Source organism: Ictidomys tridecemlineatus, chromosome 2 (assembly GCF_052094955.1).
Source record: "Ictidomys tridecemlineatus isolate mIctTri1 chromosome 2, mIctTri1.hap1, whole genome shotgun sequence".
NCBI classification, from domain to species: Eukaryota; Metazoa; Chordata; class Mammalia; order Rodentia; family Sciuridae; genus Ictidomys; species Ictidomys tridecemlineatus.
This window is the reverse complement of record NC_135478.1, coordinates 117,464,900-117,485,247: the sequence shown is the minus strand read 5'-3', so window position 1 is coordinate 117,485,247 and position 20,348 is coordinate 117,464,900. Positions and strand designations below refer to the sequence as shown.

Genomic DNA, 20,348 nt, shown 5'->3' with positions numbered 1-20,348 from the left:
CAAAGCCAGCCTCAGCAACTTATTGAGGCCCTAAGCAACTCAGGGAGACCCTGTCTCTAAATAAAAATATAAAAAAGGGCTGGGGACGGGGCTCAGTGGTTACGCACCCCTGGGTTCAATTCCTGGTATCAAAAAAAAAAAAAAAATAGACTCCTCGGGTCACTCCTAGCCACTTTGTTCGGGGTGACTCTGGGGGCTCCTTGTGTCCTTGTTTGTGTTGGCTGTTACTGGGTACCATCTGTAGTGCCACCTCGGCACGGGAAGTTCCCAGAGAACAAGAATCTCAATCCTCTGGCTAACATTGTACCTCCAGTGCTTGGGATAAGAGGAGCTCAGTAAATGTTGGATGGGTGGACAGGTGGATGGATGGACGGACAGGTGGATGAATGGACAGGTGGACACATGGATGGCGGACAGGTGGTGGGTGGGGAGAGGAGGGAGGCAGGAGGAGGAATAGAGAGAAGGGCACATTGATTGGTGGGTGGGTGGATGGGGAGATGGGTGAGGGCAGATGGAGGGATGGGCCCGATTGTGCCCCTTGGTCATTTCCACTGTGGTGACATTGCTTTTCTCTCCCTAGGTCTTGAAAGGGGACTACAAAACACCAGCCAATCTGAAGGGATATTTTCAGGTTAGAAACCCTGGGGCCACCCCTAGTTCTGCTTTCCTGGCTGGGCCACTTGCTTGTGTGTGCCGTGGACACGTCCCTGCTCCTCGCTGACGGTCTCTCCATCACAAACTCGGGTGGGGACGGGTGGGCGGAGGGGCTGATGCAGCTGGGGCCCATCGCAGTCTGACCCCCCGCCCCTCTCGCCGCACTGCGAGTGCCGTGGAGGGTCTGGGGGGACCTGCTGTGGCATCCCTCTCATCTGATTGAAGGCAGGGGTCCAGACAGCCCGGGGAGATTTTCCTCCATGCCCCCCAAAGAGAGAGAGAGAGAGAGAGAGAGAGAGGTGTGTGTGCGAGGGTCGTACACTGCATGTGTCCGTGCAAATGGAGATGCGCCCACTCCTACATCCCTGCGTGTCCCTGTGACGGTCTCCCAGGTGTCCCTGGCATATCCACAGGGGTGGCCCATGCTTTATGTCACTGTGGGAAGGGACGGGCCTCAGCACACAGCAAGGACAGCCCTTTACCTCTGGAGCTGCTGTTCTGGTGTGACAGGGCCACCTCTTTGACACCTATTAACTCCGTCTCCCCAGGTGTGGCTCGTGTCACCCAGAGCAGCTTAGAGACCCGGTGGGGTTGAAAGAGCTTTCCCCTGTCCACACGTGCTACCCCACATGTTCCAACTAGGTTGTTGAAAACGCACACTGCACGCGTGTTTGACACAGAGCTTCTGTGATCTCAACACCACAAACACGGATGATATCCAGGGTGGAAAGTGTCGCTGGTGGGTGACGCTTCGCCCACCACCCATCCCTTCATGATGTGAGCCGCGAGGGGCAGCTCAGAAACCCTGGGAAGTCTCAGTTCCGAGTCCCCAAGGGACCTCTCAAATCTCCACATAGTGCAACAGACATAAATCACAGTGCGTTTCTGGAGTCTCGGGTGAAAATGTCAGATGCCTAAGTATCTTGGATAAGGAAAGTAAAACAAAGATTTGGGTTGTACACAAAACAAAGGCGTCTCATTAGTCACTAATGGCGCCTCCCTGAGAATTACCAGGCTTATAATTTATTGGTGAAAATACCCGCATTTAAGTGGAGTGTTGCTAAAATTACTAGTTTTCGTTTGTGCGAGTGTTTTATTTAATTTGGCAAAATAAAGACTAACCCGCCCTAGGGCGGTCGGCTTTAAGTATCTAATGAGTGAGGGCTGAGCGCCTGGGCCGGAGCCACAGCCTGAGCACTTCCCCTACGTTTGGGGAGCGGGTCCTGCAGGCTCCCTGAGGGTCACAGATCTGAACTTGCCACTGTGCGCAGTGTGGCCAGAACTAGCGAGCACTATGTGCTGTTCCTTAAACCCAAATGATGAAGCGAGCCCTGCACTGGGGCGCACGCCTGTCATCCCAGCAGCTTGGGAGGCTGAGGCAGGAGGACGCGAGTTCAAAGCCAGCCTCGGCAACTTAGGGAGGCCCTAAGCAACTCAGCAAGACCCTGTCTCAAAATAAAAAATAAATAAAACTAGGCTGGGGAGGTGGCTCAGAGGTTAAGCAACCCTTAGTTCAATCCCTGTTACCTAAAAGTAAAAAAATAAGAATGAAGCAAGAACAAGGGACGGAAACAGACGTGGGGGTCACCCAGCACCTGAAACTCTCCCCACTGCTGCAGATGCTTTAGCAGATGGCCCTCTGTTTGCTCCAGCGAATGCGTTGCAGTTCTGTTGTGTGAGCTGCACGTGGCCATCTTCAGATCCCCATCTATTGAGGTGTACTCTGGCCATCTGGGACAGCTGCGCAGGGTTCTCTGTAATGCAGGTGCCAAAACCTCTTAGCTGTTTCCTTAAGATCATCCCCGGTTCCTGCAGCGTCCCCACGAGGTCCGTGCACACCATGCCCCTGCTTTCCCCCTGCACCCCACCCCGTGCCTCCCAGACCCCCCTGGTGTTGCCCGCCGTCTGTGGGGCATCTGTGGGGCGAGGGGTCCATCTGATCATCCACTCAGAATTCACTTTTAAGGAGTAGCGTGGGGTGGAAGGGGTGGTAGTTTGTGAACTCTTGAGGAGCACTTATAACATTTTACCAAACTGGGTGGGTGTCCAGTCGCCTGCAGCGTTGGCGGGCCCAAGTCAGCTGGCAGAGCCGGGACTGGTTTGGGTTGCTATTAGGAGAAGATAGGAAGGGTCCATCCCTGCTCTCTGGCCTGGCCTCCCCCGTTGTCCCCACGCCATCCAGGGCGTTGTGGAAGCTGGAAGGAGTCAGGGCAGCTGCATGTTGGAGGCGGACGGTGCCGTCCACACAGCCCTGGGTGCTTCCACGCCCACTGTCAGTCACCAACCAGGAACCCCCATACCTAGGCTCCGTGATGAAGTCACTGGCCCTCGGGGGTGAACTTGGCCTCTAGCCCCTCTGACCTCCCGGGAGCCTGGGCATCAGCTCAGAACTCCAGCCCTCTCCTCCTGCTGGGTCTTTCTGGTGGCCGCAGCCACCAGGGCACTCGTGTGATACAGGAGATCCCAAGGAGGGTGGGAGCTGTGTGACCAGAACAGGGACAAAGACCTACCTACCACCCCCAGATCAGATGTCGCCTGGTGGAGCCCCTTCCTGAGCCCCACGCCCTGTGGTGTTAGCTGGGTTTGTCTTTATGTGTGACTGAGGGACTCTGCCCCCTGCTAGAGGGGACCCTCCACTCTGCGAGAACAGGCCCTGGCACCTAGTGGGTGTGCGGGAATTATTTGAGAGCCTGTCTGTGTGTGTGTGTGTATGTGTGTGTGTGAGACTAGTGGTGCTGCAGGGTGGGCCTCACGCCACCGGCCACCTGGTGACCCCTTCCCCCCTGCTGTCTTCCCCAGGTGAACCAGAACAGCACCTCTTCCCACCTGGGAAGCTCGTGATTTCCAGGTAGGTCTGCCCACTTCCCGGGGCTCCAAGGCTTCTCCGCTCAGGAGCCACCGTCCCCCGGGAGCAGTGTCCACCAAGGTGGGCTGACCCAGCCCCCTGGAGGTTTCCATGGTGACAGGCTGGGGAGCTATTTATAGAAGGGAGGCTTAGTCTCCTAGCTCTGGATCAGGGATGGGGGAGGGAGGCATCCATGCTGAACCAGCCCTGGGGAGGGGGTAGGAGGGACCAGCCTGCCCAGTCCACAACTGGCATCCGGTTTGGCCCAAAGCAATCAATGATCTAATAATAGTCACAAGCAGTTCCATTCCAAGAATAACACCCGAGGCATCGGGCCAGGTACGGCTTTGTGTTCCTCATTTAATCCTCAGTGGCCCTGGGAGGCAGGGGACACAATTCTACCACTTTTACCAAGGAGAAAAACCCAAACAAGAGTGGGCCTTTGAGGTACCCAAGGCCACACGGCCACCAAATGGCAGAATCCGCCCTGAAGTCCTCTCCCCCAGTGTGTGCTTTGGTTTGTGTTTTTCAGGGCATGGTTCCCCATCCTTGTTTTGCTAAGGGGCAGGGAAAGGGATTTTGAACTTGGAAACTCCCATTTATGAGAACACCAGGCGTCACCTCTCTAGGCCTCCGTTTCTCATATCTGGAGAGTGGGGGCTCATCAGTGTCCACCTCTGAGGGACAGGGGAGCTGGCCCAGGTGGGAAGGCTCACAACTGTAAAAGCAGTGGACCCTCCCCATGAACTTGGGACGGGAGTCCAGGCTCCAGCAAGTGAGCTGGCCTCCCGACACGCCCCCGCCCCCAGCATCCCCAGCGTGGCCCAAGGAAAGCAAGGGGGACCCCACAGAGAACCCCACAGAGAACTCAGGACCAATTTGTACTTTCCTTTTTTGTTTTTTACAGCTTTGGGCCAGTGCTTTACCACTGAGCTACACCCCCCCCCCGCCCTCCCTATTATTTTAATTTTACTAATCTTATCCTACTTTTAAATAATCAGAATATTTATGAGTGTGTCTCTAAGTCTGCTTCACACCAGCCTGCCCAGCTGGGGACACTGGGCTCTGTCCTCCTCAGAGGTCCCACCTTGAGTTGTGCTAAGATCCCAGAGTTCAACTCCACAGAGAAGAACCTTCCTGTTGAAAACAGCTCCCCTCCCTGCCTTCCCAACTCGAGTCCTCTTTGCTGACTTCCTGTGGATTCGTTGGTAGAATCCTGGACCTTTTTTACGAAACCGGGTTTATATACGTGGTGCAGTAGCTGATCCTGGGCCAAGTTCACCTTGAACAAATGCTCATCATTCCCTGGCCTCTATCCCCAAATCACTGCCATTTGGTCTTTATAATTAAGAAAAATGGCCAGGCGCGGTGGCCCACACCTGTGATCCTAGCCATTCCCGAGGCTGAGGCAGGAGGATCGCGAGTTCAAAGCCAGTCTCAGCAACTGAGCGAGGCCCTGAGCAGCTCAGTGAGACCCTGTCTCTAAATGAAATACAAAAAGGGCTGGGGATGGGGCTCGGGGGTTAAGCGTCCGTGGGTTCAATCCCTGGTTCCAAATAAATAAATAAGTGCATCTTGGAGGTCAGGTGGGTGCAGGTTGACATGCGGGTGAGAACCCAAGGAATGTTCTCAAATCCTCTCCTGCCACCTGGGATGCGTGTATAAACCTTGCACTCACGCCATGGAGGAGGACCACACCTCACACAGACGCACGTGTAAATATAAAACCTCTGTTTCAGGCTGTGACTCTGGGCTCAACGCAGTCTTCCCTTTCAGATCTCTGCAAATGGCTTTGTTACCGAGAAAAGAAGAAGCCGCATTCGAGTGGAAATCGGACCCTAATCCAAGCATATTGCTTGCTGTTAATCACCAAAACAGGACTGCCAGGGAGGAATGTATTGCATATGTTTGCAAAAACAGAAGCTTTTGACACTGTCCCTTGACACTCTCTCTGGACGTGGCAGGGCCAAGAGTGTGGATGTGCTCTGGCTTTTATATTTTCCCCATTTTTTTTTTTTTTTTTAATGGATCTGCTGTCCTCCTCTGTCATTTGCAGGACTGCCTTGGTGGCTTTGTTTGTTGGGACAAGATCTACAACCTGTGCCTCTTCCTTTTCACCCTTACTTTGAATTTCAAAAAATCTATTTAAGAATTTAATATATGAGACTTTCTTTGATTTCTCTCCCACTTCTACTCCGTTTTAACAGAGAAAAAGAATTATTTGAATAAAGTGATCAGAGTCTCATTCGTCAATGCCGTACTTCACCAAGTGAACAGATTTCTGTGCCCGAGTTGAGTTGTCACATGGATGGGTGACAAGCAGAAGCCGGAGAACATGTCCATACGAGGGACAGCTGAACACCCCATGTCAGGCTAGTGGTTTGCTGGGACTCAGAGGAACTGTCGTAGTCATGGTGGTCGGTGAGATACCAGAGAAAAACCAGGTCAGGGAAAAGCCACACAGAGGCCAGGCTATTTCTCTCTGCCCTGTGGAGTCTTTTTTGGTACCTGGGATTGAACTCAGGGGCACTCGACCACTGAGCCACATCCCCAGCCCTAGTTTGTACTTCATTTAGAGACAGGGTCTCACTGAGTTGCTTAGGGCCTCGCTGTGGCTGAAGCTGGCTTTGAACTTGAGATCCTCCTGCCTCAGCCTCCTGAGCCTCTGGGATTCCCTACAGAGTCTTAATAGACCACCTGCTCGACTGTCCCTGTAAGGATGCGTGACAATAGAGATGAAGCATTGCCGGCCAGGGAGCTCACCTGGATAGGGGACAGAGGAGAGTGCTGGGAACATGAGGTCAGAGAATAATTCTATACAATGGGCCCACTGTGCTGACCCCACCTGCTCTCTTTTCCAAGAAGCAATGTACCTATGGCCCTGTCTGGCCCAAGCAGACAGGACATGTCACATTCCTCAGAAAACTGCCTGTTATCTTCAGGAGAAATGCAGACCCAAAATAACAAGGACAAGAGGAACCCAGGTGACCCTGAAGGGGGAGAACTTTGTAACCCCTTTTCAAGGACCAGATCCTGAAACTCAGGGCGATAAGGATAATCCCTCCTAACCTCAAACTCTACAAAACCTATGGTTAAGAATCCAGCCAGAAGCTGGACGCGGTGGCCCACGCCTGTCCATGCCTGTCATCCCGGCAACTCAGGAGGGTGAGGCAGGAGGATGGCAGGTCCGAGGCCAGCCTCCGCAGTTTTACAAGGCTGTTAGCAACCCATTGAAACCTGTCTCAAAATAAAAAGGTCTGGGCATGTCGATCCTTGGTCAGGCACCCTTGGGTTCAATCCCTGGTACAAAAAAGAAAAAAAAAATCCAATTAGAACCAGTCAGCATGGGCCAGAGTGACCTGGATCTGTCATGGCAGAAGGGACTTGAAAGTCTGATGTCATCTTGCTGTCACTCAGAAACAAAAGGTGGGCCCGGTGGGTCTCTGGAAACTTCTCTGGGACCCCCAATAAAACTGGGGTGCAGGAGGGGCACGCCGTCCCAACCCTCTTCGAGAGGACCCACTCTGTCACCTGAGGGTGTCCCATCCTGTTTCCTGTCCCTTCGGCCCACTGTGCCCGTCACTCTGAGCCACATGTCTGGGATCCTTCTGACCGTGAGAATTGGGCTCTGGCTTGCGATCCTTCCTTTCCCAGAAGGCCCAGCTGTGACGTCCTGAGCCCCGAGGGCTGTGCTTCCTGCTGGGTTGAAACACTGGAGCCACGAGCCCAGCGCTGGGGACGGTGGGCGAGGCCGACTTGACTTCTGCCAGAAGCATGCGCACCAGACAGAGCTCGGTGAGCAAGGGCTCCTGGGCGGCGGGAGCCCCGCGCTCACCCGTCGAAGCCCAGAGGATGAACCAAAAGACCCCAGGAAGAGGAAAGAGCAAGGCTCTAAGGACGGCCTGGCAAGATCAGGTGTCTGGTGCTCAGGGACCCCCATTTTGGGGACAGCCAGTGTTTTATCCTGTAAAGTGCAAGATCCCCCCTGTCCCTCCTTGGCTGAGAACTCTGGGGTCCACCATCTTCCCCACCGTCACCGAGGTGTTGGGGTAGCTGGCGCAGATATCCACAAGGGACCCAGCTTTGAGTCGAGCAAGGTTTGTTGACAGAGAATCTCTCCCAGGCCGCCCTCTGCAAGGGGCAGCAGCCTGCCCGGAAAACCTCTTAACTATCCAAACTATCCAGTCATGTACAATGGAGTGGTTAAAAAGTAACCCGTCTGGTCCTGTGACTGTTACTTGTCTGTCTTTGGTGGATTCGGTAGTTAGGAAAGGTCATGCCTGGGTGGGCAGGTGCTGATTTTCAAAATGGAGTTGCTTTGGCCTGAGAACCTAACACTAGGTTATTTAAAGAAATATACCTTTAGCCTGCACGGTGGTGCACGCCTAGGATCCCAGCAGCTGGGGAGGCTGAGGCAGGAGGATCAAGAGTTCAAAGCCAGCCTCAGCCACAGCGAGGCCCTAAGCAGCTCAGTGAGACCCTGTCTCTAAATAAAACACAGAACAGGGCTGGGGTGGGGCTCAGTGGTCGAGGGCCCTGAGTTCAATCCCCGGTACCAAAGAAAGAAAAAAATATGAACTTATAGTTGTCCCCACTTCTGTTGGTTCTCTTGAGCGGGAAAGTCCCCCTGTGGATCCGGGCCTTTGGCACACACATAGTTTATCTCTGTCGGCCAGGTGGCCCCTTCCTTCTGGCCTCCTGTCTGTCAAGGGCTGTGGATTTTCACTCTCTGGTGTTAACTGCTGGCAGCTGTTTATTCTGCTCCCCTCCCCAGGCCTCTCCCATCCCAAGTCGCTCAGCATTTCAAGCTGAGCACTGCATTGTGCAGTGGGCCCAGGGCCTTCCACTCCTCACAGGAGGCAGCCCCCTGCTTCCCATCTCTAAGAGGGACAGCCCTGCCCTTGCCCTGACAGGAGGAGCCCATTAGCTAATTTTAAAATTGGGGTGGGCTGGGGACATCATGCTTAGTGAAGGAGGCCAATCCCAGATCACCAGAGGCCCAATGCTCTCTGAGGTGGGGATGCTGACACACAGTAATGGGGAGGGAAGAATAGAAGTTCATTGTCCAGACAAAGGGCCGTGGAGAGGAGGGAGAGGGAGGGAATAGGAAAGACGGGGAATGAATCTTTCCTATGTGTGCATGATGACACAGCAGTGTCACTCTGCATCATGTCCAACCAGGGGAATAAGAAGTTGTACTCCACGTGTGCATAGTAGGTCAAAATACATCCTGCTGTCACGCACAGCTAAGAAGAACAAGTTTTAAAAATTGGGATAGGCAAAGGGAAGGACTAGAGTTAAAAATGGCTACACTTGGATGTTTATATCCCAATTAAGGCTGAATACTATTACTATATTATCATCATCATCATCATCATTATTATTGTTTTTGGTACCAAGGATTGAACTCAGGGGCCCTCGACCCCTGAGCCCCATCCCCAGCCCTACTTCATATTTTATTTAGAGACAGGGTCTCACTGAGCTGCTTAGGGCCTCGTGGTGGCTGAGGCTGGCTTTGAACTCGTGATCCTCCTGCCTCAGCCTCCCGAGCTGCTGAGATCACATGCAAGGCCCACTGTGCCCAGCCTAAATACTATGTTATGAAAATGACCCACTGGACTTTATTTCTCACGAGCCTCCCCCCCTCCGCCCTGCCTCCCCCCCTGCTTTTCTTTTTATACCTTTCGGCCTCCTCCTTGTTCCCGCGCCCTCAGTGTTGCCGTCTATCCCAGATGTATTAACTTTCCAAGGTGGAAACCGCGGTGGTGATGAGCTGTCCCCGGTTAGCAGTCTTTGTGACCATCCAGGTAAGCGGGAGCACTGGGTCAGGGTATTTTGGATGAACGTGTCCTCTTGAGCTGCAGGCGATGAGTGCAGACTCTGGAAGGGAGGTCAGAGCAGCAGTTCATAGTGATGAGGGCAGCAAAAGAAGCACCGTGGGTCTGTAACGAGGCTCGCCTGGTCCCTGATGCCAGTCAATGCCGGTTTAATGATGAGGCCATGGTTTGAGAAAAAGAAAAAGCTTGTTTTATTGCTTTGCTAGCAAAGGAGGATCCCAAGGGACTCGTGTCCCTGAGGCTGTGATTGTGCCCACTGGGAGGAATGGGGATTTTAAAGGCAGTCCTCTAGGGTTGCATTCCAGGTGTGCTCTGGTAGGGGGTCCCAGGGCACCCTGATGGTGTGCTGGGATTCACATGTTAATTTGGGAGATATTCACTGCCTAGATCCTCTGGCAGACATCTTCCTGTACAGCACTAATAACTCACATCATCTTGTTCCCCGCCCCCAGGTTGGTGGCAGGGAGAGGGAAAAGAGGAAAAGGAAAACATGTCCCTTTTGAAAATAAGCCCTAGACAGCTAGTGCAGTGGTGCACGCCTGTAATCCCAGAGGCTCGGGAGGCTGAGGCAGGAGGATTGCAAGTGCAAAGCCAGCCTCAGCAAAAGTGAGGCCCTAAGCAACTCAGAGACCCTGTCTCTAAATAAAATAAAAAACAGAGCTGGGGACAGGGCTCAGTGGTCGAGGGCCTCTGGGTTCAAACCCCAATCCCAGAAAAAGGAAAAAAAAAAATCCTCAGAGCTATATTCAAAAGGTGAAGTGGGCCCCTGTTGCAGGTCTCAGGTTGAGGCAGAACATACTTGTGACTCTGGCAGAGCTTTTTGTGATATTTATTGGGCACTCCTGTGTAAAAACTCTTTCTTTATGGCCTGACAGTTTTACTGACTTTCAGGAAGACTGACACTAATGTGCATGTCAGGTAGAAGGGCCACTGTCTTGTCTTTTAAATGTCCCTGTATCGCTGCATTTTGGTCAAACTCCCTTGCCAAGTGTTGGAGTCCAAATTGGTCAAAATGGACCCTTTTCCTGTCTCCTGTTAGAGTCAGCTGAGATTTGTTAGGGATCACTCTTGAGAACTTTTTATAACAACAAAAAAATATTGATCTTTTGAACACAACTTAAAGTGTTTCATTTCTGAGTCTGATCTTGGCCCCCTTTAAGATATCATTGTACCAAGGTCTCCACGTGTTCCCTCCTGAGTCCATCTGGATATCCGTCAACGACACAGACACCAGAAACGTGATCAGAGAGGCTGAGAGAGCTCTTCCCTCCTGTGGATAAGGCGGCAGAACGTCTTCATGTCCACACTGTCAACCTTTGAACAATTCAGTCTCCTTACCACCTTCCAAAAATACACCTGAATTCCCATCCCAGGGTCAAGAGTCACACAAAATTTCATATGTGACTTATTGACAACAGGTGACCTTTATCCATTTATAAAACATTCAATGATGTAAATAAATGCAAATCAAATTTGTTATTTTTATAGAAACCTAAAGGAGACTAGCGCTACAGAGAATGTTCTTTTGGAGAATACCAACTTGGAAAAGTGCTCTCCCGAGGTTTGCATTTTAAAATCCTCGTATACTTGAACATGAATGTGTCTAGTATACAGAGAAGCCAGTAGTAGTTAGTATCACAATTACACAGATGTCCTACTCAGGTTGGCTTTTCTTTTTTTTTTTCTTTCTTTCTTTTTTTTTTTTTTTGGTTGTCAGTAGGCCTTGTATTTTATTTATTTATATGTGGTGCTGAGGATTGAACCCAGTGCCTCATACTTGCTAAGCAAGCGCTCTACCACTGAGCCCCAGCCTCAGCCCTCAGTTTAACTTTTTTTTATACATTTATTTTGTTTATTTTTATGTGGTGCTGAGGATTGAACCCAGGGCCTTGCACATGCAAGGCGAGCACTCTACTGCTGAGCCACAACCTCATCCCCCTCACTTTAACTTTTAAAGTGAATTTAGAATCCATAGTCGAAGGTGACAATAATCACAGGTCTGCTGCATGGGTTAGCAGTCCTAGCGAAAAACAAAAGAGAGACTTCAATCTCTTACACATTTAGGAAAGAGTGTTAGTGATCAGAAATAGACCTAGTGAAAGCAAACAGATATGACAAGTCTTCAAAGGGCGGTGTGGCCCTTGCATGATAGATACTATACATAAAAGAGAGCACTTATTGGTTACCTTGCAGGTAACACATAGACCTTCGTTTAGCAAACTTTTGCATAACATCTAGACAAAGCTTATACAAACCTGGTTCTCAGATGTAGACATAATATCTATTACATATATTTAGGGTGTCAACTATATTGTTATAGCTTAAATAACAGTTCTCTTTTTAACCAGTTAAGAAACCATTTAAAAGATTTAAAAACAAATAGAACCCTAATTCCTTTAAGATTAGTTTCTCTACTAGGTGTGGTGGCACCACCTGTAATCCCAGTGGCTTGGGAGGCTGAGGCAGGAGGATGGCAAGTTCAAAGCCAGCCTCACCAATGTTGTGAGGCCGTAAGCAATGTAATGAGACCTTGACTCAAAATAAAAAATAAAAAGGGATGGAGATTTGGTCAGTGGTTAAGTGCCCCCTGGGACCAAAAAACCAGACTTAGCTCCCTAAGTATAAGACCTAACAGACACAAGAAAATCATCTTTTTTTTTTTTTTCTTTTTCTTACCAGGGGTTGAACCGGGGGATGACTCTCCCGTGGTTGTCTCTCAACCAGTTCAGCAGCACCTCACACCCTCAGCATGGAAGTGGGGTTGCTTGGAAAGCCAGGCCTGCCCAAGGGAGCTGGAGCGAGGGTTGCTCCTGGGTCCCACCTAGGGTGCCAGATCAGTTCCCAAAATCTCAGTTCTTGTCCCTGATGCCAATGCAATAATGAGGACACTGTGTTTAGAAAAAGGAAAAAGAAGTTGTGTTGCTTTGCTAACGAAGGAGAAGTACAGGGACTCCTGTCCCAGAGGCTGTGATTCTGCCAGTCAAGGGTGGGGGGGTTAAAGAGGTGACTCAAAGGCTACATTCCACTGTTCTGTGGGGGATGGTAATTCACATGTTAATTTAGGAGATGATCATTTCTGAGATCTTCTGGCCCCATCCCTAAGATCTAAATTGCTTCCTTCCTCTGGTGGGTGTGTGCTGAAGGACAGATAACTCTGCCCAGGATGGGGAAGAAAGGTAACTCTGTTTACCCCAAGATTAGGAGATTAGAGAGGAAGATTAGAGAGGAGATGGGAGAGGAAAAGAAAGAACATGTCTAAGAATAAGTCGCAGAACCAACCTGGGTGCCCTTCAACAGATGAATGAATAAAGAAAATGTGGTACATATACACAATGGAATATTACTCAGCCTTAAAGAAGAATGAAATTATGGCCTTTGCTGGCAAATGGGTGGAGCTGCAGACTATCATGCTAAGTGAAATAGGTCTATCCCAAAGAACCAAAGGCTGAACATTTCCTCTGATATGCGGATGCAAGTTCCCATAAGGGGGTGGGGGCTAGTGAAGAATAGAGGTGCTTTGGATTAGGTGGAGGGGAAGGAAGGGAGGGGAGTAGGAATGGGGGTAGGAAGAATAGGAGAACCAATGGGACACTGTTGCCCTTTGTGCGTATATGAGTACACAACCGGTGCGATTCTACATCATGTACAACCAGAAGAATGAGAAGTCCATTTACGTATGATGTGCCAAAATGCATTCTACTGTCCTGTCCAACTTATCAGAACAAATTTAAAAAAAAAATCACAGTGGCAGAGTGGCAAGGGCTCTATTCAAAACATAAAGTGGAGCACTGACTCAGTTCCAGCAGGTCACACCTTTTAGAAGAATTCCAGCCATGAAGACACTGGACAATCACAGAACTGTCGGGGGGGGGGGGGGGGGGCGGCTTAACAGCAGAAGCAGAGGGAGAAGCAGGAGAGAAAGCTTTGTGAAAGCTTTGTGGTGGGACAGGGACTTGTCCCCTGAAAAAGCCAGTCTTGGAATCCACTCACTGTTCATTGTCCTTGATTTGGTCAGAAAAGATTTTTCTTCTTTTTTTTTGGGGGGGGGTGGGTATCAGGGATTGAACTCAGGGGCACTCCACCACTGAGCCCCATCCCAGCCCTATTTTGTGTTTTATTCAGAGACAGGGTCTCACTGAGCTTCTTAATGTCTCACTGTCGATGAGGCTGGCTTGAACTCGAGATCCTCCTGCCTCAGCCTCCCCAGTCGCTGGGATGACAGGCGTGCGCCACAGCGCCCGGTGCTGAAAAGATTTTTTGATTCACAGCAGTACACGAGTGCATTATCAAGAAGCAACCAGAAAATGTAGAGTGAGAACCCAAGAGGTCCCATTGTACTTCCTCTCAACATCCCCTTCCTTTCCTAATGCCTCCCCTTTCCTGTTTGGAACACAGTATTCCAGATTGTTCATACACATTTCCATGCCTAGACACATAGTCCCCCACGGCCCCATGGCCCACGGTCCACATCTGCAATTCAACCAAGTGGGATCAGGAACATTTGGGAAAAAGTCACATCAGTGCTGAGCGTGTTCAGACTTCCTCACTTGTCACTCTTCCCTAAACCGTACAGTTTAACAGCTGTGTAGACGGCACTCACTCTGGGTTGGGCTCTAAGTCATCTAGAGATGAGTTAAAAGTGTGGGGGAGAGGGGGGCTGTAGCTCAGTGGTGGAGTGCTTGCCTAGCATGTACAGGTTCACTCCCAACACTGCCCTGGGTTCACTCCCCAGCACTGCCAAATCACTTTAAAAAGGTGAAGTGTATGGGCAGATGTGCTTAGGCTATAGGTGACTGCTATAGCATTTTATATGAGACTTGAACATGTGCAGATTTTGGTTATGGCTGGTGGGTATCCTGGAATCAGTCCCCTGGATACTCAGGGATGACTATTTATATTTAAATATGTAATCTTTTTTTTGGGGGGGGGTACCAGGGATTGAACTCAGGGGCCCTTGACCACTGAGCACATCCCCAGCCCTGTTTTGTGTTTTATTTAGAGACAGGGTCTCACTGAGTGGCTTAGGGCCTCACTGTTGCTGAGGCTGGCTTTGATCCTCCTGCCTCAGCCTCCCGAGTTGCTGGGGTGACAGGCGTGCGCTACCACAGCTTATGCTGACTTTTTTGACAGACTCCACCTGTGTACCCTGATTTGGACAGAATTTGACAGCACTGTGAAACTGGAGCCTTGTCCTAGAACTTTCCTTGGTGGTTCCTTAGGGCAATGAGTCAGCCATCCTGGACCCTCCACTGTCCAGTCTGGGTACAGGGCACCGTCTGTTCTGATTCCTTATCTTGCCATAGGTGGAGACATGCACTCAGCACTTCACTTGGGGACTATAATTATATATGACCAGCTTTGGTGTCAGAGAAAATGAGGGTCACGCCCTGGCCATGCGGTTTCCCTGTGGGGTGACGGTGGGCACGCTGTGCCTTGCGGTGTGGGTTAGACCCACACGCTAAGCCACTGTATAGAAGGGATCCCAGCGTTTGCAGACTTGGGTACCCAGAGGGGTCTGGACCCAGTTCCTCCCATGGGAAGGTTGGATGACTTCTCCAACCTCGGCTTTCCTCTTCTATAAATGGGGAAACGAGGGTGAGGATCGTGCTGTCCTCACAGGGGATTATGAGAAATTGAGAAGGAGGTCACCAAGTCGTCAGGTTTTCCCCTGCAGTGACCAGAGGACTGAGAGGAACAATCACAGAAAAGGAAAAGTGTATTTGGGGCTCACAGACTCAGTCCAAAGACAGCGGGCTTCCTTCCATTCCTCTGGGATTCCGGTGGGCAGGACATGTTGGTGGAAAGGGGGAGAGAGAAAAGAAGAGGGGGGAGGGGGGAGGGGAGGGGAGGAGGGGGGAGGGAGAGCGCGCTGCCTTCACCGCCTACCGCCCTGGTCGGATCCTCCTGACACAGAACACTGACCAAGGTCGCGCCCCGGTGACCGCCCCCGCCACGCCCCACCGCTGCAGCTCCGCCCAGCTAGTCCGCTCCTGGGCGTCCCGGCCTCACAGCCCCATCATTTCACCTCTTGCATTGTCTCACACTGAGTTTTTGGGGACACCTCCATCCAAACCGTCACAGGTGGGCGAGTCCAGGTGAGGGAAGCTCAGGACTGGAGGCTGCGGCACCCGAGGACAGCTCTGTCGCTGGCCGCTCTCCGGATTCTCTGGCCATCCTGCAGGAAGGGTGGGCTGCCATCCCATGCACGCCCAGCCTTCAGGGCTGGGGGACTGTGTGCTGCACATTTGCCAAATGAAGCGACCGCAGGCCTCGAGGCTCACGGTGGCGGACCTCCCGGGCCGAGCCAGGCGCTGACAACTTCCATCAAAACACAACAAAGAGAACCAGCTCTCTTCCTGTAGGCCTGACCTCCAGGGTAAGGGGGACCTGGGCCGAGTAAGGACCCAGGAAGATCCTGGTCCCTGCTGACCACGAGCAGAGGACCTTCCTGGTTCCCCTCCTCCGGCTGCACCAGGGCTGCCCTTTGTTAAATCGCTCCGTTCTGGGATTAACCAGAGCGAGCTGGATGGGTCCCCAGGCAGATGTTGGTGGGGACTCTACCATCTGGAGGCTTCCTCACTCTCCTCTGGAGCCTGGGCTGGGATGGCTGGAGCATCTGGAAGCTCCCTGGGCATCTCGTCCATGAACCTCTTTGCATGGTACCTTGGGCTTCCTTAGAGTGAGGTGGGCCAGGGAAGTCGGGCTCCTCCCGTGGGCTCGGCTCCAACCATAGCAAACATTACAAGAGGTCAGGAGCCCGGGAGCTGAAAGGGTATGCCAGGAGCTGGCACCTGGCACTTCTACTTCGGTTTTCCACATAGCCAAGGAGCCCTCCTGCAATCAAGAAGAGACAGACTGACATGGGTAGCAAGGTCTTCTCGCAGAGTAGATGTGGTGTGGAGGACACTCCTGCAGCCACCTTTAGAACATACCATCGACCTCGGCCGAGATCTCAAAAGAGATGGGCCTCACCTGCAGATTCTCAAATGACTTTCAGACCAGACCTCCAGAAACACTGACGTCCCAGGAGTGTTCCCGGTCTTCCTCAGGGGTACAAAATGAGAACACGCATTGCCTTACCTCCAGGATTTCACTTACCTCCAGGGACTCTAAGCCCTTCACAGGCAAGGGCACCAACAACCCGGGCTTCTTGGAGGGTTTCCCCAACCTCTGACTCCTCCTACCAATTGGGGTGTTCCAGCCTTCCCTCACCCCAAATTTGGGTCTGGAATCATGTGGCCACCTCTTACCCTTCCTCCCTAAGTCTGTCTCATTCACTGTTCTGAGCTCTGCTCAGAATAATAAACCACAAGAACTCTCTCCCACCTGGTGGAAGCCTCTGGCTCATCCACCAGGCCCTCCTCTGTCTTGAGGCCTTCCTCAAGTCTGGATCATGCTGATTTATTGATTTATTTATTTGTACCTGGGATTGAACCCAGGGACGCTTAACCACTGAGCCACAGCCCCATTCCATTTTTATTCTTACTTAGAGACAGGATCTCACTAAGTTGCTTAGGGCCTCACTGAGTTGCTGAGGCTGGCTTTGAAGTTGCGATCCTCCTGTCTCAGTCTCCTGAGCCACTGGGATGACAGTTTGGATTATTCAGATTTTACCTCATTTGTAACAAGCTATTTTTCCCCCTCAACAGATTGTTTATTAATTTATTTTGAAATAATTATTGACTCATATGAAGTTGCAAAACTAGTGCAGACAGTTCCATGGATCCTTCACCCAGATAAGTCACGTGGACATCTCACACAGCTCTAATACTAGGAAACCGACGTTGGTACAATACCATAAACTACAAACTTTTATTTACTCTCACCATGTTTTACACGCGCTCCTTTATGTGTGTTGATGTAGGTCCAAGCCATGCATTTCAGGGTTTTGGGTCCCTCTTTAGCAGTAGAACCCTCTCAGCCCCTTTCACACCCTTACAGAAAGTCACATGGAACAGCAGCTATTCCCTCTTTCTGGGATTTTATTTTTTTTTAATAGTCCAAGAGATTAAACCCAAGAGTCCTTAACCACTGAGCCCCAACTCCAGCCTTAGTGAGTCAGGGTCTCACTAAGTTGCTGAGGCTGGCCTTGAACTGGTGATCCTCCTGCCTCATCCTCCCGAGTGGCTGGGATGACAGGCATGGGCCATCACACCAGGAAAGGAGTGGATGACTTTTCTCTGCACCAAGCACCAGGTACGTCTCTCCGAAGCACTTTATTCAGGTTTTGTGTTTATTTTCCTGCTGGTTGATTCAAGTTGTTCTGACTCTCTAGTCTGGAAACCCAGGAGAGTGGGAAGCATTTTTTAAAATTGCCCCACTTATCCCCACTGACAGCCACCTCCAGCCATCACAGGTGTGGCAGCTGGCTTCCAGCATGGCGCCCAGTGAAGCTGCTACCTGGTATCCGTGCCCCCCACTGGGACGTTTTCCTTCCTGTACTCATCAGGACAGGATAGCAGACTAAAGAGAGGACTCTGGTTAACATCTGAAATCCAGATAAGAGGATGGGTAATTTTTAGTATTTTTCAAGGTTGAATGATACATAATCAAAAATAGTATTCATTTAACCTGAAATTCACAGCTGTATTTTTATTAGCTAAACCTGGCGCCCCTAAGTGGGGCTATGTAATCAATAGGAAATTGCAGAGATGACCACGTGTGACTTCTGAGATTAGGTCATAAAGGACCTCAGGAGGTTCCGCAGCAGGGAACTGAGACCTGTGGATGATTCAGCCCCTGTGGAACCTTCAGATGAGTGCAACCCCAGGAGAGACGAGGCTGAGTCAGAAGCACCCAGCTCAGCCACTCCCCACTTCCTGCCCAAAGTGTCCTGAGGTGTTTTCTGTTGTTTCAAGGTGCTAAGTTTGGAGGTCACTGTGACATTGTGGTAGACAATGGCTGGGTACTTGTTCAATATTGTTAATGAGCTGGGGGCAGTGTTGCTCACCTATAACCCCAGGGGCTCCTTAGGTTGAGGCTGGAGGATGGCAAGTTCAAAGCCAGCCTCAACCACAGCGAGGCCCTAAGCAACTCAGTGAGACCCTGTCTCTAAATAAAATACAAAAAAGGGCTCAGTGGTTAAGGAGCCTGATACCAAAATAAAAAATAATGTTAATGAATAAGTGAATGTATGCTCTTGCGGGTTGCTTGCTTCATCGATAACGTCCGAGATCTGGGGAAACTTGTGTCCCAGCTTTCTATATACGGACAGAGTCTTCACAAGTTCTTGAAATATAAGTAGAAACCATCTGCAAGGAGCACTTAGAGGGAAATCAAATTTGTAATCTCAGCCAATCTGGGTTTTCAGTTCTGCCAAGTTCAGGACACCATATATATTTTTGTGACAAACTTCAAAATAAGAATGAGCCATGTGCAACTGCATAATGTCACCGTCCTAGAAAAAGTACATGTGCTAGACTTTAAATATATCAGCTTGGAAACAATCCACTTAAGGATTGTTTCTATGGTATCAACCTATTTAAAGTTGTAACTGAGCAATGCTTTTTTATTTCCCCCAAAATTCTTTTGGAGGCCATGTGGAAACTGCGGTGTTCCTTAGGCTGTATAGGGGAGTGGTCAGCATGTGGATAGAGACAGGGGGGGTAAAGGAAACCGTCTTTGAAGGTTGAGAAACTGCAGACACAGTGATGTACACAGGGCGTTTGTGCTTGTGACCGTGAATGCCCACCAATCACTTTAAGGTTGGCTCAGATAGATCCGTCTGGGCAGGGTAGTGCATCCCTGTAATCCTAGCGGCTCTGGAGGCTGAGGCAGGAGGATCCTGAGTTCAAAGCCAGCCTCAGCATCAGTGAGGCACTAAGCAGCTCAGTGAGACCCTGTATCTCAATAAAATTTAAAATAGGGCTGGTGATGTGGCTCAATGGGCGAGTGTCCCTGGGTTCAATCCCTGGTACACCTCCCCCACCCTGAAAAAAAAGAATTAAGTGAATTAAGCCAGGGAAAGTGATCAGAAGAGCCCCCAGCAAAGAACCAGTAGGACAGCCTCAGTGACATTTGCTCTGCTCTGCCCTGTGCTGTGGCATTTAATTATTTTAATTATTTAATTATTTCAATGCCACGTATGACATTCAGTTGTCACATCTCTATAGTCTCCTTCAGTCTGGAGCAGTTCCAGTGAAAGACCCCCGTCCAATGAAAGACCCCCGGTATCCCTGTCCAAGGAGAATCACACGAAACACTGGCTGCAAAAGCAAGAGGTTTTATTGGGACACAGGTACCTGCGGGTGCCCAGCAGAACCTCAGCCGGAGATTTGGTGAACTGGCACATCGGGCTTGGGGATACAGAGATTTTTATAGGGTTTAGGACAGGTTTGGGGGGGGGCGGGGAGCAACAGGTTTCTTATTGGTTTGTTTAAATCTAGCATATAGGCCACCTAGGGGGTACAGGTCTGCATTCCAAAAACCACAGGCCTGCATTCTATTCTTTCTGTTCCTGCTTATTCATTCATGCCTCAGGATGCGGATGCTCTGTCCTTTCTCTACCGGTTATGTGGAAAGCACATCCGGTGCCTGAGCCTGTTTATGACAAGCCCGGTATCTTGATTTCATATCTTGGCCTTAGGTAACTGGGCTAACTGGGCTAGGGTCTTTCACCAGGTCTTCCCTTGACTGTCATGGCCTTGGCACTCCAAGGTTACAGGCTAGCTCTTCTGTAAAATGTCCCTTTATTTGGGTTTGTCTGATAAATCCTCCTGATTAGATTTTGCATCTTTGGCAGGACTAAGACGGGAACAAGGCTGTGATCTTCTTGGGGCCTTTTAACAACTGGCCATGACTTCACTCCGTCTACCTCCTGACAGTGCACCTCCTCATCAAGTGACCAGAGTCTGCACTCCTGTCTCATGACAGTCCATAAGATTCCCCTCTCCCAAAACCACACAGTGAAGTACATCTGACAAGTGAATCCATGGGCGTCAGCTGCCCTCACCATCCACTTACCTGCAGCTCTGAAGTCTGGTAAAGCCAGAAACACAGGAGGAGCCAAGCTT

At 50.6% G+C, this 20,348-nt stretch overlaps 1 protein-coding gene across 5 annotated transcripts in view; it reads left to right on the top strand.

The window, feature by feature from the left end:
- Tpst2 (tyrosylprotein sulfotransferase 2) overlaps window positions 1–5,752 on the top strand; it is a 42,467-nt gene extending 36,715 nt beyond the window's left edge. For 3 of the 5 annotated variants that reach the window (XR_013434994.1, XM_078039654.1, XM_078039653.1), the window contains 3 exons: window positions 581–631; window positions 3,454–3,502; window positions 5,276–5,752. Coding sequence is in view for 4 of the 5 variants with exons in the window: in XM_078039654.1 (XP_077895780.1) it covers window positions 581–631; window positions 3,454–3,495 (93 nt within the window). In the remaining variant the exon portion in view is untranslated. Of the gene's footprint in view, window positions 1–580; window positions 632–3,453; window positions 3,503–4,406; window positions 5,134–5,238 lie in introns of those variants that run through there. The other 2 variants (XM_078039651.1, XM_078039652.1) reach the window with 2 other exon arrangements.
- Window positions 5,753–20,348: the final 14,596 nt, after the last annotated feature.